The 19,630-nt window shown below is 47.3% G+C and overlaps 1 protein-coding gene across 2 annotated transcripts in view; it reads left to right on the top strand.

Annotated features, from left to right (window-relative positions):
- hdac8 (histone deacetylase 8) overlaps positions 1-19,630 on the top strand; it is a 103,823-nt gene that overhangs the window by 33,751 nt on the left and 50,442 nt on the right. The window contains exons 5-7 of one of the 2 annotated variants that reach the window (XM_072505232.1): positions 3,334-3,446; positions 18,918-18,995; positions 19,086-19,194. In XM_072505232.1, the coding sequence (XP_072361333.1) occupies positions 3,334-3,446; positions 18,918-18,995; positions 19,086-19,194 (300 nt within the window). The remainder of the gene's footprint in view (positions 1-3,333; positions 3,447-18,917; positions 18,996-19,085; positions 19,195-19,630) is intronic. The other variant, XM_072505233.1, reaches the window with a different exon arrangement.

The following is a 19,630-nucleotide window of genomic DNA, read 5'->3' as shown; positions in this document are numbered from 1 at the left end:
ATAGACCTATTTCACTATTGAACGTGGACGCCAAACTGCTAGCAAAGGTGCTGGCATCGAGGATAGAGGACTGTGTCCCAGGGGTGGTGCACGAAGACCAGACAGGGTTCGTAAAAGGGAGACAATTGAATGTTAACGTGCAACGGCTATTAGGGGTGATAATGATGCCCTCAGTGGAGGGGGAGGCAGAGATAGTGGCGGCAATGGACGCAGAGAAGGCATTTGATAGGGTGGAGTGGAAGTATTTATGGGAAGTGTTAAGGAGGTTTGGGTTTGGGAACGGATTTATTCGCTGGGTTAGACTACTTTATGGGGCACCGACGGCAAGCGTAGTTACAGGTCGACATAGATCGGAGTATTTCCGATTATATAGGGGAACAAGACAGGGATGCCCGCTGTCTCCATTGTTGTTTGCGCTGGCAATTGAACCTCTGGCCATGGCGCTGAGAGACTCCAGGAAATGGAGAGGGGTGACTAGAGGGGGAGAAGAACACCGAGTTTCGTTATACGCGGATGACCTATTGCTATACGTGTCGGACCCAGCGGGGGGGATGATAGAGGTTATGCGAATCTTGAGGAGGTTCGGGGAATTTTCGGGGTATAGGTTAAACATGGGAAAGGGTGAATTATATGTGATACATCCGGGGGACCAGAGTAGAGAGATAGAAGGTTTATTGCTAAGGAAAGTGGAAAGAAACTTCCGATACTTGGGGATTCAGATCGCTAGGAGCTGGGGAACCTTGCACAGACTTAATCTGACACGGCTGGTAGAACAAATGGAGGAGGACTTTAAGAGGTGGGACATGCAGCCTTTATCGCTGGCGGGCAGGGTGCAAGCAATTAAGATGATGGTCCTCCCGAGGTTCTTATTTGTATTTCAATGTCTCCCTATTTTAATCACCAGGACCTTTTTTAATAAAATAGATAGGAGCATTACGAGCTTTGTGTGGGCAGGGAAAGTTCCGAGAGTAAGGAGGGGGTTCCTTCAGCGCAGTAGGGACAGAGGAGGACTGGCACTACCGAACTTGGGAGATTATTATTGGGCCGCCAATGTGGCAATGATACGTAGATGGATGATGGAGGATGAGGGAGCGGCGTGGAAAAGGCTGGAGAGAAGGTCCTGAAAAGGGACGAGTCCAGAGGCGCTGGTGACGGCGCCGCTACCGTTCTCACCGAAAAAGTACACCACGAACCCGGTGGTGGCGGCAACACTGAACATATGGGGACAGTGGAGGCGACAGAGAGGGGTGCGGGGAGCCCTGGTGGGGTCCCCTATCAGGAACAACCATAGGTTCGCCCCAGGAAGAATGGATGGAGGATTTCAGAGCTGGTACCAGTTGGGAATTAGGAAGGTGGGAGATTTATTCATAGATGGGACTTTTGCGAGCTTGGGAGCACTGGAGGAAAAGTATAAGTTACCCTGGGGGAATTTCTTGAGATATATGCAGGTGAGGGCGTTTACTAGACAACAGGTGAGGGAATTTCCGCGGCTCCCGACACAGGGGATACAGGACAGGGTGCTTTCAGGGGTGTGGGTCGGAGAGGGCAAGGTGTCAGAGATTTATAGTGAGATGAGGGAAGAGGGGGAGGAGTCGGTGGGCGAACTAAAAAGTAAGTGGGAAGAAGAATTAGGGGAGGAGATAGAGGAGGGTATGTGGGCTGATGCCCTAAGCAGGGTAAATTCCTCTTCCTCATGCGCCAGGCTTAGCCTGATTCAATTTAAGGTGCTACGTAGAGCACACATAACGGGGGCAAGATTGCGCAGGTTCTTTGGAGTGGAGGACAAATGTGGGAGGTGTGGCGGGAGCCCGGCAAACCACGCACATATGTTTTGGGCGTGCCCGGCACTGGAAGGGTATTGGAAGGGAGTGACGGGAGTGATTTCGCAGGTGGTGAAGGCCCGGGTCAAACCAGGCTGGGGGTTAGCTCTATTTGGAGTTGCGGAAGAGCCGGGAGTGCAGGAGGCGAAAGAGGCTGATGTGGCCTTTGCGTCCCTCGTAGCCCGGCGCAGGATCCTACTCATGTGGAAGGAGGCGAAACCCCCCGGACTGGAGGCCTGGGTAAACGATATGGCGGGGTTTATTAAACTGGAGCAGATAAAGTTTGCCCTGAGAGGATCGGCTCAAGGGTTCACCAGGCGGTGGCAGCCATTTCTCGACTACCTAGGGGAACGTTAGAGGGAAGACGGATGACCAGCAGCAGCAACCCAGGGGGGGGGGGGGGGAGGCAGTTGAGTAGAGGTCAATAGAGTACGAGGTTTTGTTACTTGTATATTATTATTATTATTATTGTTAACAAGTTTAAACATTTCTGTTTTGTTACTGTTATCGTTTCGCTTGTTTTGTAAGCGGGAAAAATGTTGCTCAGGGAAAAAAATTTCAATAAAATATATATTTTTTAAAGTTCATATGTTCACTGAATACTGCATCTAGATGCCATCATATTGTAGTGTGTTGCAAATGTCTATGGCTTCCTTGAGTGGCACATTAATCAGTAGGCTTATAATGCTGAACAAAGACTTAGGCATGGCAGTGCTGTCAATATGCAGGTTTTGTATGGTCTTTACGAAGGCAAATGAATCCTTCGCCATGTATGTGGAAAACTCGCCAGAACCAGTTGTAACACCCCAAGTCAGCCATTTGGCCAAGTCATGTTGTGCAGATCAATCAAAAGACGTAAAGGGACATCACTTTTATGTTTTGGAAGTCCATGCATACGTGGAAGCAGTGAACCATGACGTAAAATCCCATCATATACACCACCAGACAGCTTGTTACTCTTACACAAGTCTAAGATTGAACGTTTTTGTAACTGCTTTTGAGCAGGACTGTGCAGTCATGCTTAGTGCGAGCCCAATGGATGCAAGCAGAAAGAACATATCTGGCAAAGTGGCCTTTTAAATTAAGCAAAATCAATCCCCACCCTTTTCTCATGTTGTATAAATTGTTATTCCCTTTGAAATTTGGTATTCTTGCATCTGTCCTATGAGAACAAGATTAAAAGCTTCAAAAGCACATCACTTTTTCAGCAGTATTCAATTTCAGTACTATGTAGCAGTTATTTGTAAAACACCATTCCTTTATTACCTTGCAAAATCCTGCAACTCCCTACCTAACAGCATTATGGGTATACTAACGCCACACAGACTGCAGCAACTCAAGAAAGTGGATCACTAGCATCTTCTCAAAGACAATTGGGGATGGGGTGAAAAATGCTAGCCCTGCCAGCGACCCCAACATCCCATGAATACATTTTATTTTAACGTTGGTTATTACCACCCAGAGGAAAAACCATCTTGTTCTAATTATCCACCTGGTTTTTTTTCTCCTAAAGAGATGAAGCATCTGGTTTTTGTTATCTGAATGATGCTGTGCTTGGCATTTTAAAACTGCGAAAGAAGTTTGATCGAGTTTTATACATAGACCTGGATCTTCACCATGGTGATGGTAAGATTGAATTTTTCAGTAGATGTTAATTACAATATCATAACGAAAGTTAGAACGGAATAACATTATAGATGGTAGGTTGAAGGATATTCTGTTTTATAAGGACAGGAGCATTACTGTACATGCATTGTACTTGTCTGCTTCAAAACTGAAGCTGTGTGTAATCCAGTATGTTCTCTAAAGCTGCTGAATTTTATTCATGTGCCATCCTGGGGTCAATTAGACATTAATTGTTTTTTTAAATCAGATATTGATGTGATTTAAAAGTCAAAAAAAAGTGCAGGAAATGATTGACTTGTAAGTGTGTCAAAGTGTGATACCTGACACACGACATATATCTCCCAAAAACCTTTATAGTACGATCATATGAATAGGAGCAGAGGTATGCCATTTGACCCTTTGAAGCTGGTCTGCCATTCAATAAGATCATGGCTGATCTGATTGTGGTCTTCAATTCCACTTCTGCCTGAACCCCTCCCCCCACATCCTATTAACCCTTGACTCCCCTGTCAAATGTAACTCAGCCTTGAGTATATTCAATAACCCAGCTCTCTGGAGAAATGATTTTCAAAGATTAACAACCCTTTGAAAAGAAATTCCTCCTCATCTCCGTCATAATAAGAAAGACCCCTTATTTTGGAATTGCGCTCTCTAGTTCTAGATTCCCCAAGGACAAACACATCTTAGTACCTACCCTATCGGCCCATCTCAGAATTTTATATGCCGCAAGAAGATTACCTCTCATTCTTCTAAACTGTAATTATCTATTAGATCTTATACAGAAAACCTCCTGTCTGTATAGCTTGACTTCCCCTTGTTTTGTTTTATCACACATTCTGCATTCACATTTTACCATTATATTTTTCTATATTTACATTTGGAATGGGTTTCCGTGTATGTCACTCTGATTGCATAATTTGATCACCAGGTTACCATAAAATGTACAAACTGTTTTCAGATCATTTTTCACCTGCAAATTATTTCCTCAGTAACAAATTTCTAATGTCCAAAATCAGGGTTTAAATAAAATATATTTTGGGGTGGCACGGTGGTGCAGTGGTTAGCACTGCTGCCTCACGGCGCCAAGAACCCGGGTTCAATCCCGGCCCCGGGTCACTGTCCACGTGGAGTTTGCACATTCTCCCCGTGTCTGCAAGGGGTCTCACCCCCACAACCCAAAGGTGTGCAGGACAGGTCAATTGGCCACGCTAAATTGACCATTAATTGGAAAAAAAATGAATCGGGTACTCTAAATTTTATTTATTTTTAAATCACACAAAAAAATTAATAAAATATATTTTTTTAAATTTCCAATTAAGGAGAAAAAATAAATTTAAAGTATTATTTACGTCATAATATGATTACATTATCTAATGAATTGTCTTTTAACTCCTTCACTAAAGTTTTTAACTTGAATGCTCCCAAATGGCTGGGCTTAGACTTATTGACCTAGATCTCATCATTCCAATAGCCGCAAGTGATTGAGATGCTCACTGCAGTTGAGGGCCACAATGGTATTTCCAGCACAGCCGCTTAACGTTTTGAATCTGGAAGTTGTGGTGCACCTGTATAGGCTCTGAGAGAGCCATGCTGATGGTCCTGCTGGGACCAATCAGCGTGTGAACTTCTATTGATTGCAATGAACCTAGCTCAATATTTGTACTGACGTATATATGGCTGCTCCTAGCAGGCATAGAACCTGCTCCGAAGTTCAGCTCTTTACTTTGTCAAAACATACCAGCATTTCTGATACCACCTGTATCCTTCCCCCACCCCCCCCCCCCCCCACCCCGCCCTCCCCCACAGCTCCTCTCCACTCCACCACGTCCCCAACCCACTGCACCCATGGTTCCTCTCCACCACAGCTTTTCAGTCCCAACTGTGTCGGAGAAGATCCAGGAATGCAGGGGAGGTTGGTGGTTTGCTGCAGTGGCGGGTGGGAGGGACGCTGCAATTTTTAAATTTGAGCTATTATTTAATTCACTTAATTGTCACTGAGCCCAGAAAAGGGCAGACTTCAAAAGGGTGTGCCGCCAGCTCGTGACATCAAAGGTGGTCACTTTGGTGGAATTGCACTTTGTCACTAGACCTCCCTACTCATCTCACTAATGGATCCAGGCTGCAGTTAAATAAAAAGGTAGGCACATAGTTTTTAACCACAGTTGCTAGCCAGTATCTTTATTCAGAGCTGTGACTGAGGTGAACTTGGAGCATGTGGTATGTGTGTATGCAGTCTACTGTGTCACTCTCATATATTAATTGAACATTTTTCTTTAGCTTTTAGTACTTTTTTCTAATTTTGCAATACAAGCGAATAAGTTTCATAAATGTGATTGATTATATATTGAATGTTATTTAACAGAGGATAGAAATATGACAATAATGTTTTAGTTAGACACCTGCTGTCGTTTCATTAGTTCCACAAACTTGAAAAGTATAGCTGGCTGAGGGACAGGGAAAGACTTTACTTAACATTACTGCCATTCTGAATAAAATGAGAGTTTTGAGAGCAACAAATTATCTTGTCTATATTTCATTGGCAGTTCGCCAAGCCATTGTTGATAGCTTGCACCCGAGAGATATTGTGGTGTGGTAGAGGCCGGAGAGGGCAGAGATGGACAGCACATGCAGGGAGAAAGGAACACACACACACAGAGTTTCTTTCTTAATGCAAATTGGATCTTAAACCTCTTAAAATAAAATGTCTCAAACTGATGTGATATATGAGGAGCACTATTCTGGGTGTGATCCACCTAAATCTAATATCCATTCCTAGAACCCAATATATTTAGGTTTAACTCGGTGTGTGAGTTTAATTTAATAGCATTTTAACCTAAATTAATCCAACCAGTTCCTCCAAGTCAAAAACGTTAAAAATGGGCAAATGTGGCAATGTGATTATTACAAAGTATGAGGATGAAGGGAGAAAACTTAAAATATGAATGATTTAAAGCTTGGAGGGAGAGACGTAGATTGGCAAAATTAATTTATTCATTGGTTTGCATGTGCAACCTAGACTAATGACTTCAGGCAACCCGAATAATACATTAGTTCAGCCAAGTAGAAGCACACATGTTATTAGGATCCCAGACCAGACCCCAATATTTGTTAGGATACCAGACAAGAACCCCAATCAAAATTTTTTTAATTTGTAAAACTGAGGAAAGGAAACTTCACCCCAGGAGTGATACATCTGACCAATAGGCATATTTTATGTTAAAGCAAACTTTAATTGAAACACCGAATTAATCACGTTAACATCAAAGAAAATAGTGTTATAATTATCAGTTAAACAGTTCTTAAGCACAAGGGAAAACTTTACTATCTATACCTGCTACTAACTCTAATTAAGCAACCCGATACAGTTCAAACGATACACTTATAAATAAAGTTAACAAACAGATTACTTGCTTAGTTGTGTAGAGACTTTTGGGGAGAGAAAGCGGCCCTTTCAAGAATGGAACCAGTACAGTTCTGCTTAGCCTGCCAATTAGTGCCCCCCTTGGGCCAGGCTTGTGACCCCCGGACCACCACCCCCAGCAGTGCTCCCCTGCCCCTGCCAAATCCCCCCTGCCCACGGATCGGCTTCTCCCTGACTGTGACGTCGCTGGACTCGGTCCGCAGCCACCACACTGAGATTCCGACAAATAATAGCATGAGAGACCCATGCTGTCGGGAAATCGGCCGTTCGTGGGCAGAGCATCTGGGGCCGTCTATACACTGCTTTGGAGGGGGCGAAGCATTGTGAAAACGGCGCCACCCCGATTTCGGCGCCAACCTTGATTCACCGGCCAATTGCCGAAAGCGATTTCGGCATCGGTGACCGGAGAATCCCGCCCAAAGTCTCCCAAACTCCAGAAAACTGTTGAATGCATTGGGTTACTGCTCCATAATAATGGTGAGTGCTGATAGCCTCAGTTGTTACTCTCAGCAAAACAAACATTGAATTGCTCTTTAAACTGTTGTTTAAAAGTAACTTTGTGAATTTTACAAGACCTGTCACAATCCATTAATGCTCTAGACACTGGCTTAAGTTAATAGCACTTGCCCTACATGCTGTATCGTGATTTAAGTCTTGAAGCATTATTAGAAAATGTACCGGTGTAAAAACAGGAACTGTCGGGGCACAATATGACATTTAAAAGTTCTCCATTTCTCTGAATTTAATGTGATTACGTCCTTCAGGGGCCAGGATCGAACCCAGGTCCTCAGCGCAGTAGGTATCAGTGCTCATCACGGTGCCGCCCTATTATATTTGGTTTTGTTGGTTTAGCTCCCTCTTTCAATCTTGAAGAATCGCCTTATTTCCCTTGGTCTTCCATACAATCCCGACAGTGCAGAAGGAGGTCATTCAGCCCATCATGGACTTCCGGGTGCGGCGATGACCAGCTGAGTCGTACGTTTCGGCAGCTCCCGGTGAAACGGACTTTTGGGCTCTTGATAGGAGCCCCAACGGCAATTTTGACGGCTAAAAACACTGTGCGGTAAACCAGAAGGGAATCCCCCCTGGATACGGATGAATAAAGGAGGAGAAAGTGGCCGGATTGCAGTGGATCCTTTAGAACAGCGGCAAGGAAGACAAGCAAAAACCAAGATGGCGTCGGAAGGTGGCAGTTTAACATGGGGCCCTGAACAACAAGAGTTCTTGAAATGCTGTGTGGAAGAGCTCAAAAAGGAAATGAAGAAAGAGCTGTTGGCCCCGTTACTACAGGCGATCGAAGGGCTAAAGGAGGAACAAAAGACCCAGGAGCGGGAGCTTCGGGTCGTGAAGGCAAAGGCAGCCGAGAATGAGGACGACATACAGGGCCTGGTGGTGAAGACGGAGACGCATGAGGCATATCAGAAACGATGTGTGGAAAGGTTGGAGGCACTGGAGAACAACGCAAGGAGGAACAACCTGAGGATTCTTGGTCTTCCTGAAGGTGCGGAGGGAGCGGACGTCGGGGCATATGTGAGCACGATGCTGCACTCGTTAATGGGAGCGGAGGCCCCGGCGGGTCCGTTGGAGGTGGAGGGAGCATACCGAGTGATGGCGCGAGGACCGAGAGCAGGAGAAATTCCCAGAGCCATAGTGGTGAGATTCCTCCGTTTTAAGGATAGAGAAATGGTCCTTAGATGGGCAAAGAAAACTCGGAGCAGTAAATGGGAGAACGCGGTGATCCGCGTTTATCAAGACTGGAGTGCGGAGGTGGCGAGAAGGAGGGCGAGCTTTAATCGGGCCAAGGCGGTGCTTCATAAAAAGAAGATAAAATTTGGAATGCTGCAACCGGCAAGACTGTGGGTCACATATCGAGGGAGGCACCACTACTTTGAGACGGCGGGTGAAGCGTGGACTTTTATTGTGGAAGGAAAACTGGAATGAGCGGGTTATTAAAAAGAACGTTTGAACAAAATGGTGTGGCGATTGTGGGGGGCGAAGAGGGGGGTTAAAAAAGGGGGAAAGAGGAGTTTTATGTACTAATCCTGCGATGTGGTAACTTTTCTCTCTTCCACAGGTGGTGATGGGGGGAGGAGGGGAGGTGGAGGAGATGGGGCGTTGGCCATTGGGGGCGGGGCCAAGGGAGAAGCGCGGGCTTGGTTCCAGCGCTATGATAATCATGGCGGGAATAGAGAAGCAGGAAGGAGGGGGCGTCGCACGGTGCAAGCCGAGGTCATGGGGGGAAGCCGAGGTCGGCCAGAGTTTGCTGACTTCTGGGAGCAACATGGGGGGAGTAATTACGCTAGCGGGGGGGGGTGGGAGGGGGGAATTACTGGGTTGCTGCTGCTGAGGAGAGGGGATGGGCGGGGGGGCACTGCCTGGGGGAGATACAGCTGCGTGGTAACCGGGTGAGGAGCTGGAAAAAGGGGATGGCTAATCGACAACAGGGAGGGGTAGGAAGCCCCCCAACCCGGCTGATCACGTGGAACGTGAGAGGGCTGAACGGGCCGATAAAGAGGGCACGGGTACTCAACCACATCTGCCTTAAGTTTCTTAAGGTGTGCATGTTACAGGAAACGCACCTGAAACTGATAGACCAGGTTAGTCTACGCAAAGGATGGGTGGGGCAGGTGTTCCATTCGGGGCTAGATGCGAAAAACAGGGGGTTGGCTATATTAGTGGGGAAGCGGGTAATGTTCGAGGCAAAGACTATAGTGGCGGATAACGGGGGCAGATACGTGATGGTGAGTGGCAAACTACAGGGGGAGACGGTGGTTTTGGTAAACGTATATGCCCCGAACTGGGATGATGCCAATTTTATGAGGCGGATGCTAGGACGCATTCCGGACCTAGAGATGGGAAAGCTGATAATGGGGGGAGATTTTAATACGGTGTTGGAACCAGGGCTGGATAGGTCGAAGTCCAGGACTAGAAGGAGGCCGGCAGCAGCCAAGGTACTTAAAGATTTTATGGAGCAGATGGGAGGTGTAGACCCGTGGAGATTTAGCAGACCTAGGAGTAAGGAGTTCTCGTTTTTCTCCTATGTCCATAAAGTCTACTCGAAAATAGACTTTTTTGTGCTGGGAAGGGCGTTGATCCCGAAGGTGAGGGGAACGGAGTATACGGCTATAGCCATTTCGGATCACGCTCCACACTGGGTGGACTTGGAGATAGGGGAGGAAACAGGAGGGCGCCCACCCTGGAGAATGGACATGGGACTAATGGCAGATGAGGGGGTGTGTCTAAGGGTGAGGGGGTGCATTGAAAAGTACTTGGAACTCAATGATAATGGGGAGGTCCAGGTGGGAGTGGTCTGGGAGGCGCTGAAGGCGGTTGTTAGAGGGGAGCTGATATCAATAAGGGCACATAAAGGGAAGCAGGAGAGTAAGGAACGGGAGCGGTTGCTGCAAGAACTTTTGAGGGTGGACAGACAATATGCGGAAGCACCGGAGGAGGGACTGTACAGGGAAAGGCAAAGGCTACATGTAGAATTTGACTTGCTGACTACGGGCACTGCAGAGGCACAATGGAGGAAGGCACAGGGTGTACAGTACGAATATGGGGAGAAGGCGAGCAGGTTGCTGGCACACCAATTGAGGAAAAGGGGAGCAGCGAGGGAAATAGGGGGAGTGAGGGATGAGGAAGGAGAGATGGAGCGGGGAGCGGAGAGAGTGAATGGAGTGTTCAAGACATTTTATAAAAAATTATATGAAGCTCAACCCCCGGATGGGAGGGAGAGAATGATGGGCTTCTTGGATCGGCTGGAATTTCCCAAGGTGGAAGAGCAGGAAAGGGTGGGACTGGGAGCACAGATCGAGGTAGAAGAAGTGGTGAAAGGAATTAGGAGCATGCAGGCGGGAAAGGCCCCGGGACCGGATGGATTCCCAGTCGAATTCTATAGAAAATATGTGGACTTGCTCGCCCCGGTATTGACGAGGACCTTTAATGAGGCAAAGGAAAGGGGACAACTGCCCCCGACTATGTCTGAAGCAACGATATCGCTTCTCTTAAAGAAGGAAAAGGACCCGCTACAATGCGGGTCCTATAGACCTATTTCCCTCCTAAATGTAGATGCCAAGATCCTGGCCAAGGTAATGGCAATGAGAATAGAGGAATGTGTCCCGGGGGTGGTCCACGAGGACCAAACTGGGTTTGTGAAGGGGAGACAGCTGAACACGAATATACGGAGGCTGTTAGGGGTAATGATGATGGCCCCACCAGAGGGGGAAACGGAGATAGTAGTGGCGATGGATGCCGAGAAAGCATTTGATAGAGTGGAGTGGGATTATTTGTGGGAGGTGTTGAGGAGATTTGGTTTTGGAGAGGGGTATGTTAGATGGGTGCAGCTGTTGTATAGGGCCCCGATGGCGAGCGTGGTCACGAATGGACGGGGATCTGCATATTTTCGGCTCCATAGAGGGACAAGGCAGGGATGCCCTCTGTCCCCATTATTGTTTGCACTGGCGATTGAGCCCCTGGCGATAGCGTTGAGGGGTTCCAAGAAGTGGAGGGGAGTACTTCGAGGAGGAGAAGAACACCGGGTATCTTTGTATGCGGACGATTTGCTACTATACGTGGCAGACCCGGCGGAGGGGATGCCAGAAATAATGCGGATACTTGGGGAGTTTGGGGATTTTTCAGGGTATAAATTGAACATGGGGAAAAGTGAGTTGTTTGTGGTGCATCCAGGGGAGCAGAGTAGAGAAATAGAGGACCTACCGTTGAGGAAGGTAACAAGGGACTTTCGTTACCTGGGGATCCAGATAGCCAGGAATTGGGGCACATTACATAAGTTAAATTTAACGCGGGTGGTGGAACAAATGGAGGAGGATTTCAAGAGATGGGATATGGTATCCCTGTCACTGGCAGGGAGGGTGCAGGCGGTTAAGGTGGTGGTCCTCCCGAGATTCCTCTTTGTGTTTCACTGCCTCCCGGTGGTGATCACAAAGGCTTTTTTTAAAAGGATTGAAAAGAGCATCATGGGTTTTGTGTGGGCCGGGAAGACCCCGAGAGTGAGGAAGGGATTCTTGCAGCGTAGCAGGGATAGGGGGGGGCTGGCACTACCGAGCCTAAGTGAGTATTATTGGGCCGCTAATATTTCAATGGTGAGTAAGTGGATGGGAGAGGAGGAGGGAGCGGCATGGAAGAGATTAGAGAGGGCGTCCTGTAGGGGGACTAGCCTACAGGCTATGGTGACAGCCCCATTACCGTTCTCACCGAGGAACTACACCACAAGCCCGGTGGTGGTGGCTACACTGAAGATTTGGGGACAGTGGAGACGGCATAGGGGAAAGACTGGAGCCTTGGGGGGGGGGGGTCCCCGATAAGAAACAACCATAGGTTTGCCCCGGGGGGAATGGATGGGGGATATGGAATGTGGCAAAGAGCAGGAATAACGCAACTGAAAGATCTGTTTGTGGATGGGAAGTTCGCGAGTCTGGGAGCGCTGACCGAGAAATATGGGTTGCCCCAAGGGAATGCATTCAGGTATATGCAACTGAGGGCTTTTGCGAGGCAACAGGTGAGGGAATTCCCGCAGCTCTCGACACAAGAGGTGCAGGACAGAGTGATCTCAAAGACATGGGTGGGGGATGGTAAGGTGTCAGATATATATAGGGAAATGAGGGACGAGGGGGAGACTATGGTAGATGAACTAAAAGGGAAATGGGAAGAAGAGCTGGGGGAGGAGATCGAGGAGGGGCTGTGGGCAGATGCCCTAAGCAGGGTAAACTCGTCGTCCTCGTGTGCCAGGCTAAGCCTGATTCAGTTTAAGGTATTACACAGGGCGCATATGACTGGAGCACGGCTCAGTAAATTTTTTGGGGTGGAGGATAGGTTGCAAGGTGCTCGAGAAGTCCAGCGAATCATACCCATATGTTTTGGTCATGCCCGGCACTACAGGGGTTTTGGATGGGGGTGACAAAGGTGCTTTCAAAAGTAGTGGGGGTCCGGGTCGAACCAAGCTGGGGGTTGGCTATATTTGGGGTTGCACAAGAGCCGGGAGTGCAGGAGGCGAGAGAGGCCGATGTTTTGGCCTTTGCGTCCCTAGTAGCCCGGCGCAGGATATTGTTAATGTGGAAAGAAGCCAAGCCCCCGGGGGTGGAGACCTGGATAAATGACATGGCAGGGTTTATAAAGCTAGAGCGGATTAAGTTCGTTCTAAGGGGGTCGGCTCAAGGGTTCACCAGGCGGTGGCAACCGTTCGTCGAATACCTCGCAGAAAGATAGATGGAATGGAAAAAAGAAGGCAGCAGCAGCAGCCCAGGATCGGCAGGGGGGGGGGGGGGGGGGGGGGGGACCAGAAGGACTCTCAGGGTTGTTAATATATACTGTATAATATGTATAGGTCGTTGCGACAGATAATTATATATTGGACTGTTAAATTATATTTTTGGAGAGTGTTACTTGTGATAAGGCAGTTGCCAATTAGGGTTAGTTTTCATTTTTGTTATTTATTATTTATTCATTTTTTGTTTATAAAATAGGTCATTGTTATTTGTGTTGTTATAATATTGTGTAAAGAATGCACAATGTACTGTGTTGGTTGACCAAAAATTTTCAATAAAATATTTATTAAAAAAAAAATTCAGCCCATCATGTCTGCATTGAACCTCTGAAACAGCAACCTACCCAGGCCCATGCCCATGCCTTATCCCCCTAACCCATGCATTGATCATGGCCAGTTCACCGAACCTGCATATCTTTGGACATTAAGGGACAATTTAACATGGTCAATCACTGAACCTAAACATCTTTGGACTGTGGGAGGAAACCCACGTAGATGCGGAGAGAATTTGCAAATGCCAAACAGACAGTCACCCAAGACCAGAGTCAAAGTGATTAGCACTGGGGCTGTGAGGCAGCAGTACTTGCCACTGTGCCAGCCAGTGGTTACTTTGTCTTATTTTTCATTGTCTCCAGGTGTAGAAGATGCATTCATAGAACACAGAACATAGAACAATACAGCGCAGTACAGGCCCTTCGGCCCACGATGTTGCACCGAAACAAAAGCCATCTAACCTACACTATGCCATTATCATCCATATGTTTATCCAATAAACTTTTAAATGCCCTCAATGTTGGCGAGTTCACTACTGTAGCAGGTAGGGCATTCCACGGCCTCACTACTCTTTGCGTAAAGAACCTACCTCTGACCTCTGTCCTATATCTATTACCCCTCAGTTTAAAGTTATGTCCCCTCGTGCCAGCCATATCCATCCGCGGGAGAAGGCTCTCACTGTCCACCCTATCCAACCCCCTGATCATTTTGTATGCCTCTATTAAGTCTCCCCTTAACCTTCTTCTCTCCAACGAAAACAACCTCAAGTCCATCAGCCTTTCCTCATAAGATTTTCCCTCCATACCAGGCAACATCCTGGTAAATCTCCTCTGCACCCGCTCCAAAGCCTCCACGTCCTTCCTATAATGCGCTGACCAGAACTGTACGCAATACTCCAAATGCGGCCGTACCAGAGTTCTGTACAGCTGCAACATGACCTCCCGACACCGGAACTCAATCCCTCTACCAATAAAGGCCAACACTCCATAGGCCTTCTTCACAACCCTATCAACCTGGGTGGCAACTTTCAGGGATCTATGTACATGGACACCTAGATCCCTCTGCTCATCCACACTTTCAAGAACTTTACCATTAGCCAAATATTCCGCATTCCTGTTATTCCTTCCAAAGTGAATCACCTCACACTTCTCTACATTAAACTCCATTTGCCACCTCTCAGCCCAGCTCTGCAGCTTATCTATATCCCTCTGTAACCTGCTACATCCTTCCACACTATCGACAACACCACTGACTTTAGTATCGTCTGCAAATTTACTCACCCACCCTTCTGCGCCTTCCTCTAGGTCATTGATAAAAATGACAAACAGCAACGGCCCCAGAACAGATCCTTGTGGTACTCCACTTATGACTGTACTCCATTCTGAATATTTCCCATCAACCACCACCCTCTGTCTTCTTTCAGCTAGCCAATTTCTGATCCACATCTCTAAATCACCCTCAATCCCCAGCCTCCGTATTTTTTGCAATAGCCTACCGTGGGGAACCTTATCAAACGCTTTGCTGAAATCCATATACACCACATCAACTGCTCTACCCTCGTCTACCTGTTCAGTCACCTTCTCAAAGAACTCAATAAGGTTTGTGAGGCATGACCTACCCTTCACAAAGCCATGCTGACTATCCCTGATCATATTATTCCGATCTAAATGATTATAAATCTTGTCTCTTATAATCCCCTCCAAGACTTTACCCACTACAGACGTGAGGCTCACCGGTCTATAGTTGCCGGGGTTGTCTCTGCTCCCCTTTTTGAACAAAGGGACCACATTTGCTGTCCTCCAGTCCTCTGGCACTATTCCTGTAGCCAATGATGACATAAAAATCAAAGCCAAAGGTCCAGCAATCTCTTCCCTGGCCTCCCAGAGAATCCTAGGATAAATCCCATCAGGTCCCGAGGACTTATCTATTTTCAGCCTGTCCAGAGTTGCCAACATCTCTTCCCTACGTACCTCAATGCCATCTATTCTATTAGCCTGGGGCTCAGCATTCTCCTCCACAACATTATCTTTTTCCTGAGTGAATACTGACGAAAAATATTCATTTAGTATCTCGCCTATCTCTTCAGACTCCACACACAATTTCCCATCCCTGTCCTTGACTGGTCCTACTCTTTCCCTAGTCATTCGCTTATTCCTGACATACCTATAGAAAGCTTTTGGGTTTTCCTTGATCCTTCCTGCCAAATACTTCTCATGTCCCCTCCTTGCTCGTCTTAGCTCTCTCTTTAGATCCTTCCTCGCTACCTTGTAACTATCCATCGCCCCAACCGAAACTTCACACTTCATCTTCACATAGGCCTCCTTCTTCCTCTTAACAAGAGATTCCACTTCCTTGGTAAACCACGGTTCCCTCGCTCGACGCCTTCCTCCCTGTCTGACCGGTACATACTTATCAAGAACACGCAGTAGCTGATCCTTGAACAAGCCCCACTTATCCAGTGTGCCCAACACTTGCAGCCTACTTCTCCACCTTATCCCCCCCAAGTCACGTCTAATGGCATCATAATTGCCCTTCCCCCAGCTATAACTCTTGCCCTGCGGTGTATACTTATCCCTTTCCATCATTAACGTAAACGTCACCGAATTGTGGTCACTGTCCCCAAAGTGCTCTCCTACCTCCAAATCCAACACCTGGCCTGGTTCATTACCCAAAACCAAATCCAACGTGGCCTCGCCTCTTGTTGGCCTGTCAACATATTGTTTCAGGAAACCCTCCTGCACACACTGTACAAAAAACGACCCATCTATTGTACTCGAACTACATCTTTTCCAGTCAGTATTTGGAAAGTTAAAGTCTCCCATAATAACTACCCTGTTACTTTCGCTCATATCCAGAATCATCTTCGCCATCCTTTCCTCTACATCCCTAGAACTATTAGGAGGCCTATAAAAAACTCCCAACAGGATGACCTCTCCTTTCCTGTTTCTAACTTCAGCCCATACTACCTCGGAAGAAGAGTCCCCATCTAGCATCCTCTCCGCCACCGTAATACTGCTCTTGACTAGCCGCGCCACACCTCCCCCTCTTTTGCCTCCTTCTCTGAGCTTACTAAAACACCTAAACCCCGGAACCTGCAACATCCATTCCTGTCCCTGCTCTATCCATGTCTCCGGAATGGCCACAACATCGAAGTCCCAGGTACCAACCCATGCTGCCAGTTCCCCTACCTTGTTTCGTATACTCCTGGCATTGAAGTAGACACACTTCAAACCACCTACCTGAACACTGGCCCCCTCCTGCGACGTCAAATCTGTGCTCCTGACCTCTATACTCTCATTCTCCCTTACCCTAAAACTACAATCCAGGTTCCCATGCCCCTGCTGCATTAGTTTAAACCCCCCCAAAGAGCACTAACAAATCTCCCCCCCCAGGATATTTGTGCCCCTCAGGTTCAGATGTAGACCATCCTGTCTGTAGAGGTCCCACCTTCCCCAGAAAGAGCCCCAGTTATCCAAAAATCTGAATCCCTCCCGCCTGCACCATCCCTGTAGCCACGTGTTTAAATGCTCTCTCTCCCTATTCCTCATCTCACTATCACGTGGCACGGGCAACAACCCAGAGATAACAACTCTGTTTGTTCTAGTTCTGAGCTTCCATCCTAGCTCCCTGAAAGCCTGCCTGACATCCTTGTCCCCTTTCCTACCTATGTCGTTAGTGCCAATGTGGACCACGACTTGGGGCTGCTCCCCCTCCCCCCTAAGGACCCGGAAAACACGATCCGAGACATCACGTACCCTTGCACCTGGGAGGCAACATACCAAGCGTGAGTCTCTCACGCTCCCACAAAATCTCCTATCTGTGCCCCTGACTATCGAGTCCCCAATTACTAATGCTCTGCTCCTCTCCCCCCTTCCCTTCTGAGCAACAGGGACAGACTCCGTGCAAGAGGCCCGTACCCCATGGCTTACCCCTGGTAAGTCCCCCCCCCCACAAGTATCCAAAGCGGTATACTTGTTTCTCAGGGGAACGACCGCAGGGGATCCCTGCACTGACTGCTTCTTCCCAGTCCCTCTTACAGTTACCCACCTATCTCCAATCTTTGGTGTAACTAATTCCCTGAAGCTGCTATCTATGACCCCTTCTGCCTCCCGAATGATCCGAAGTTCTTCCAACTCCAGCTCCAGTTCCCTAACTCGGTCTTGGAGGAGCTGGAGATGGCAGCACTTCCTGCAGGTAAAATCAGCAGGGACACTAACTGCATCCCTCACCTCAAACATCCTGCAGGAGGAACATTGCACTCCCTTCCCTGCCATTCCTCTAACTTTCTACCAAGATCTGGCTAACAACTAAATTAAATTTTTATAAAAAATAATAATATAATAAAATATGGTACTTACCTCACACCAATGGGTGTTATTATTAGGTTAGAGGAGGAGGGCGGGTGGGAGACACTACACGTGTAGTGTCTCGGGTTTCCTCTCCACCAGAATTTATTGGTGAGGGTCTTCCCAGACGTCCGCGGGTGGACTTCCTGTTCCCGCCTAAAAAACTATTTTAAATTTAAAAAAAAAAAAAAAAATTCTCAGCTCCTGCTGAAATTGACTAACCAGCCAGCTCCACTCCTGCCGAAATCGACTGGCCTGCCCCTGCAAAGACAAGTGCTTTTTAAAGGTTGACTTACCTCCCAACAGCCACTTCCGCAATGCTCCCGCTGAAACTGACTCACCAGCTGTTCTCACGCCGAAATCGACTGGCCTGCCCCTGCAAAGACAAGTGCTTTTAAAGGTTGACTTACCTCCCAGCAACCTCCTTCCACAATGCTCCCGCTGAAACTGACTCACCAGCTGATTCTCCCGCCGAAATCGACTGGCCTGCCCCTGCAAAGACAAGTGCTTTTAAAGGTTGACTTACCTCCCAGCAACCTCCTTCCGCAATGCTCCCGCTGAAACTGACTCACCAGCTGTTCTCCCGCCGAAATCGACTGGCCTGCCCCTGCAAAGACAAGTGCTTTTAAAGGTTGACTTACCTCCCAGCAACCTCCTTCAGCAATGCTCCCGCTGAAACTGACTCACCAGCTGTTCTCCCGCCGAAATCGACTTAGTTTTAGATTCAAAAGCATGACTGTATCTTGCTACATAGCACAAGTTCTTGATCATGTTAGTGAGTCAGTGACTTTTTCTCACATCTTCAGGAATACCAGTATAATAATACTTTCTTGGAGGTGCTGGGCAATGCCCTGAAGTTACTATTGTGCTGATTTTTCTTCTCCTCTGTCAGAGAAAGATCTGGCCTCCCTCAGCATATTTTCATTTGGCTGCGATGTGTATGTTACTTTGAACAAAAGGTGGAAAGAATCCATAGGCCTACAACTCGTTAGTGTTACACATTAGAAGGACATTATGTTAGCAGTCATTTTTGAGAAAAGGTTAGTCTGCATTTCCAAAATTGAGCAGCCTTTTCTTACAGTCGAAGGGACATATTGACTTTATTGGTCTAATCAGTGGTGTTTGTCTTATTTTTTTATTGTCTCCAGGTGTAGAAGATGCATTCAGCTTTACATCAAAAGTAATGACTGTATCTTTTCACAAGTATTCACCTGGATTCTTTCCAGGTAGGTCTACTGTCACTTCAGTCCTCCTACTGGATTGCAGTATTGATTTGGAGTTTTCTTTTTTATGATTTCTTGTGGTTATTTCCCAAGGGACAGGTGACGTGACGGATATTGGAATGGGGAAAGGACGGTGTTACACTGTGAATGTCCCATTACAAGATGGCATTCAAGATGACCTGTATTACCAAATATGTGAAAGGTAGGAACTGCTTAAAATTCGGTTAGATCCTGATCACGACAGAATTACTTTCTTGTAAAATATTATGCTTAAATTGGGGTTTCCCTATATTTCATCTACAGCATATAAATGGATTTTCTGCCTGTAACTCATCACATACAGAAATTAATTTGTTGTATCTTCTGCATTGACGCAGGGCATGTTGACGCAGGGCATGTATCAAATTTTAGGTCAGATGTCTTCCAGCAAGAGAAGAAGGATCACAGGGCAATGTTCTCCGACTGATTAAATGCAATTTCTAGGAGCAGCACGGTGGTGCAGTGGTTAGCACTGCTGCCTCACGGTGCCGAGCCGAGGGCCCAGGTTTGATCCCGGCCCCAGGTCACTGTCCATGTGGAGTTTGCACATTCTCCCCGTGTCTGCGTGCAGGGTAGGTGGATTGGCCACGCTAAGTTGC

The sequence above is a fragment of the Scyliorhinus torazame genome, chromosome 5 (genome assembly GCF_047496885.1).
Source record: "Scyliorhinus torazame isolate Kashiwa2021f chromosome 5, sScyTor2.1, whole genome shotgun sequence".
Lineage (NCBI taxonomy): Eukaryota > Metazoa > Chordata > Chondrichthyes > Carcharhiniformes > Scyliorhinidae > Scyliorhinus > Scyliorhinus torazame.
Note: the sequence above shows the minus strand (reverse complement) of the source record. Positions and strands in the feature narration are given on the sequence as shown.